Source organism: Aphanomyces invadans (genome assembly GCF_000520115.1).
Source record: "Aphanomyces invadans strain NJM9701 unplaced genomic scaffold supercont1.7, whole genome shotgun sequence".
Classification (NCBI taxonomy): Eukaryota; Oomycota; class Saprolegniomycetes; order Saprolegniales; family Verrucalvaceae; genus Aphanomyces; species Aphanomyces invadans.
Genome location: NW_008580152.1, coordinates 980,561 through 985,961, shown reverse-complemented (window position 1 = coordinate 985,961; position 5,401 = coordinate 980,561). Strand labels below are relative to the sequence as shown.

The window sequence follows — 5,401 nt, the reverse complement described above, 5'->3', positions numbered from 1 at the left end:
TACATGTCACGCAGTGCCTCCTTCTGTTGGAGCGTCAATCTTCTTCCAGCCGATGGCATTTCTTCCGTCGCGGTACAAGTTGAATTTCAAATCTTACTGCTCCAAACGAATTTATTAGTTCTCGGAGGATATTGAATGTGTCCTGTTGCAATAATGGAGGCATCACTGTACTCACAATCGTGCTGAGACTTACGGACAATGGTTGTAGAGGTAACGATGGAAAAAACTATCCCAGTGGTTCTCCTTCATACTTTTGGAATTATAGTATGGGCTTGGCGTTCTAAACAGTCGATCAAAACCCCGTCGTTTCAGCCAAAAGATGACATATTTGGCCACAACAAAGGACATGATGTACGTCAAGCATGATCTCGTTGTGTTACATGAGCTATAGCCTTGGATTTTATATTTACTATGGCCCTTGACAGCAATCGCTTTCAAGCAAAAACGTCAAATTTCCTATACATATTCATCCACCATCATTCATCGACACAGATTCCTTTTCAGCAACCTTTATAACGGATCTATTTTGGCCTTACCGTTTATGGTGCAGGGTGTCACCGCTGCCCCTGGTTTGACTCCACGAATTCCCAGTCTTCCAGTTGGTAAGACAGTTCTTTTTGCGCTAGAATTCCTCAAAAGCCGTTAGCTATTCTTCACACAAAAATCAATCACCTCATATGACTACTCTATGGACTAATCACAAAATTACTGGCTGCATGCAATCAATGATTGAATGAATCCACAGCACTCATTCATCATGGGCTCGTTCAAATCTGGCACTTGGAAATCGACTGGAGTAACGGAGGGGGTGGCTGAAGAACAAGGAGGAGAACATGACCAAGCGCTAGCCATGATCAAGCGCGTGATAGCAGCGTGGGAAGCGATGCCAAATTCACTGATCCGTCGTTCATTTGAGAAGGCAATTCCTGGTGCCCCCACTCTCACAGTATTTGAGTTTCTCAATCATGAAATTTCGTCGATGTAGAATCCTGTGATTGGATGAAATTCGTTACTCCAACAACTAAATCCCTCATAATTTTTTGGTGGGAAATTACATTAGAATTCAGAGGCATCAAGTGTGTCAACCTTGAAAAATGCCACCAAGAACCCTGTACACACCTGACGAGATTGCAGCCGCAGTGAGCGACGTGATGATCAAGAAGCAGCACACCATTCCATCCGCTGCCATAGCATTTGGCATTCCTCAACGATCCTTACGCACACACGTGACAAGAGCCAAATCCGGCTCTACAATGGCCAAAGGGACCAACGCCCATCCAGCCACCATCGTACGAGGCGGACCAAAGTCGCAGAAACAAACTACTGGCAATGTAAGTGCAGAGGAACACAAATGTGTCGACTCGATTATTGTGTAAGACGGAGAATGAAGCACATTATGGTCGTATTTCGTTCTGCCATTGTGTGTTGAGTAGCAGCAACCTGGTGGTTCGACATGTAAAATTCAATGACATCATTCATGGTTCACTCTTGCAATTCTGGTAAAAAAGTCAACTACACGGGGTTTTGATCCATGCATCATGCGAAGCAGGAGCTCTACAACGTGAGCTATATTACCTTGGTTTGTAGCTGAGATAACACGTATTACTGTACCCCCTCTTTCCTCCAAGATTCTATTCCTGTATAAAAATAATAAACCTCTATGAGATGGTTACTGTGACGGATTTACCCTACATTTTCCCATAGTTTAATCCAGTATAAATTTGGATGATCACTGAGAGTCCTGTTTGAGTTGGCATTTTCAACAATTTTTTGCTCATTGTGGAAGTGTTGAAATTGATAGGTGACCAACTAATTGTGTTCAGCATGTCTGGAGGAATATCAACATATACGTCATTTCTTGTAGTTGTAAAAATTGCGCCAGATACACTCAAGTTTACTAAGCTGAATTTCGGCTGATCACTGAGAGACTACGTTACATGAAGATCCATCTAATACAAATTTCAAGAAAATAATGCATGACCACTGAGTACACTTTTTCCTGTCACAAATTGCAAAGTTGCATTTGCTTTGGCCAAAGTCTGTTCGACATGGTAAAATTAGTTTTTAGTATTGTCAATTTCGCCCAAATCTGGACTGGCGACGCGATTGGCCAAAACCGCTTGAAAATGTCTTAGCTGGGGTTATCTTGTCCCCAATATAGTGTACAATGCACAGTATATCTCTTTGACACACAATTGCAAGATAGGATGATCCTCCGGCACGTTCAGCACACTCATGCATCGAGGAACACTGTCATGCACGCACTTTTTGTGTACTACTTCTTTGGCGTCAAGCGCTCTGTCGTCGCACGGCTGTTCAACAAGTCTGTGTCCACGATATCAAGCTGGATTGAGCGGTATGAAAACACATCCGACTTCGAACGAAAGAAGTCAAGTCAAGTCCGTGCCTTCAGCGACGAGCAGAGAAGTGGGTTGTCCAATACTACCAGCAAAACCCAATTGCCTTCCTTGACGAGGCAAAGCGTGCTTTCGAAACTCATTTTAAGAAGTACATCTCCGTCACCACAATTTAGCGCATTATACACAGCTACGGGCTCACATGGAAAGTATTAGATCGTCGTGCAATTGTGATCGCGGCCTTAAATGGTCTCTTTGACAACAAAATCTGCCCGCATGCGATACAAGCCAGGATGATTGTGGGAAGGGGTGCTATGTGCATTAGACCGTTGTGTATCGGAGACAAAATCGACCTGTGGTGGTGACTGGGACGAGCTTGTGTGATATCTGTGTGGTGGTGAGGTGCGCTGCATCGTCACTCGGAGACTGACAGTGCAGTCAATGGGAAAGTGCTGTGATTAAATTGGCTATAATTAATTGACGGTAATGATTTTGATTGGCTTAAGCGATTCTTTACGGGATTCACTTACGCGATTCGTTTCGTCGAGGAGCTCCAGTTTCGAATGTATTACACAAAACGTGACAGAAGGATGTGTCGGATGCCCGACCGTGTCGCAGGTCCTTCGTGTGTGGGATTGTTCAAGGAAAGCGCCTGTCCTGGGTCCTCTGTCATGTTGGTACAGTGATCCCCCGATTTTTGCAACACCCTGAGAACATTAAGGGTTATGTGTATTAGGAGGTTTTTCTGTCCTTTTCTGAGCCAAATACTCTACTCGTAGAGTATCAACCAGCAGGTCTTGTCGGCCTCGGTGGTCGACGTCCGGATCAACTGATCCCGCCTCGCCGTGAAGACTAAACATACGCAGATTGTTCCGTTGCGAAATGGTAAATCCAACCGTTGGAGAAATTGATGGACCCGGTGATGTTGAGACGCGCAGCGATTTGGTGTGCCTTCCTCTTGATCATTTGCCCGGTATTGCAGGCGTTTTTGTCATTGGCATTTTGAATCCATGCTGCCAGTTCTCTATCAAGCTCCGTGTGCTTTGGGGCTTTTAGTTGTAGCGCGACAGCATTGCAGCGGCGGCATCAATGTTGGCTTCTGAGTAGTCGCGGGTGCACTGGAGAATGCGACTCACAGTAGATCGATTCAACGTGATGCCAAACTCGTGCATGACCCACGCGCATGTATTCTTTAACGTGCGATGAGTCGAGTTGCGGTAGTATGCCCTGACTATGTCCTTCTGACTGAGTGTGAGTCGCTTCGGTGGCGCTGGCATGGCAAAATGAAATGTCCTTCATCTGTGGCTGTTAATGCTGCGGGGTGCCGATTGTATTGGCGCCGGATTGGCTGCACGGTTTGACTGTGAATTTCAAATTATATCGATTCTCTCTGTTCCTGTTGAAATTAATACTGGATAGATTTAGATTAGTTTTTAGTTTATACCTGGTTGCAAAAATCGGGGGATCACTGTATTGCTCAAGTGTCATACAGTGGGTGTCAAAAGTCATCATACGATTGATACACTCGACTTGTAGGCGCTACAGCTCTGACCTTTGTAGCCATTACCACAACGCAGATGTTCATAGTCGCAAGGACACCATTGATATATCAATTCATCGAGGCTACAGGTCCTTGACTTGGAAACTTGGCATGATACGATGATTAGAACACGCTTGACGTCCAAATCTAAAGTCATCATACGATTATCAGGAATTCCCATGACATCATGTGTTCATTCAATTATAGTACTTTGTGGCACCACCTTTGTTTGCAATGACCATATTCAAACGCATGCTCGAAATGAGATTTTGAACGTAGTCGACAGGGAAATTGTCCCATATTTCCTGCACTCGGTTTCGCAGGGCAACAACTGATGAAGGAGGGTTACTACGAATCCTACGCTTAACGTACTCCCACCCATGCTCAATTTTATTGAGATCAGGGCTTTGAGGGGGGTGATCAATCTTCTCGAAACGTCGAAAAAAGCCTTGACTTTCTTGGCAGTGTGGATGGGGGCATTGTCTTGCTGAAAAATAAAGTCGATCGGAAGGCCAAGCAAAATAAAATCCTCGGGCAATTTTTCCTTCAGCAGGGTCTAGATAGACGATCGAGTAAACTTTTCCTTGGAGATGAACCAAGAAACCCATGCCATTCCATCCCATAGACCACCAAACCATAATGTTGGAACGACCACTCTTGAATTTTGGAGCAAAGCACTCATCCTTGAACTCTTCTCCAGGTCGGCGCCATTCGACCCCGACAAGTTGAAAGGACTCTCGTCGGTCCACAGAACGCGTTTCCAGTCCTCCACGGTCTTGTTCTTGTGCTTCAATGCGTAGGCCAACCGCTTGACCTTATTCGCCTTGGTCAAAAACGGTTTGCGACGGGCTGCACGGCCTTTTAAGCCCTTCTCTTGTATACGGCGACGAATTGTAGAGGCTGAAAAATCCTTGTCATGGAAAACTTGAAACGTTTCCACCAAGGATTCGGCACTCAGTCGACGATTTTTTTCACAGCACGCACGACAATGCGGTCCTCGCTGGGTGTCGTGACCCTTGGTCGGCCTGAACGCGGCTTAATCGCCGTTGTTCTAGCCTTTTTGCGAGACACCTTGCGAGTAGTTGGAAACTACAAGATCTCGAAGGCTTGTGCATGTTGTTTCTTGGACAGAGGTGGTGGGTCTCCTGGGGCTTGTATGTGCATTTAATCGTGCACAATGGTACTAACTTGATGGGAGAAGAAGTTGTGACGATTTGTTCTGTTATCGGATGCCTAACGGACGGTGGGTGCCAAATTTTTTACTACGTAGTAAAACCGTATGTCGACTTTTGACATGGATAATTGAGGGCCTTGAACGTCCAATCAATCTTTTGAGTCCAAGATTGAGCCAATAGGGTGTTGATTTGATGCTGATGAGGTCCTCAAATAGGTGACTCTCATGGATGGCAAATTCTTCAACTGAGATTACAAATTTGACCACATAATGGATTGTTCAAGAAAAAAAAGTCTTCGTATGATGTCTCTTGACGCCCACTGACCTCAC

The 5,401-nt window shown here is 45.1% G+C and overlaps 1 protein-coding gene across 1 annotated transcript; it reads right to left on the bottom strand.

Moving 5' to 3' along the window:
• Positions 1-3,409: 3,409 nt before the first annotated feature.
• H310_04489 (hypothetical protein) lies at positions 3,410-3,634 on the bottom strand (the record flags this gene model as incomplete). Its single annotated transcript, XM_008868864.1, has 1 exon — positions 3,410-3,634. The coding sequence occupies one exon, from the start codon at positions 3,632-3,634 to the stop codon at positions 3,410-3,412; it is 225 nt and encodes a 74-aa protein (XP_008867086.1).
• Between the last annotated feature and the right edge of the window lie 1,767 nt (positions 3,635-5,401).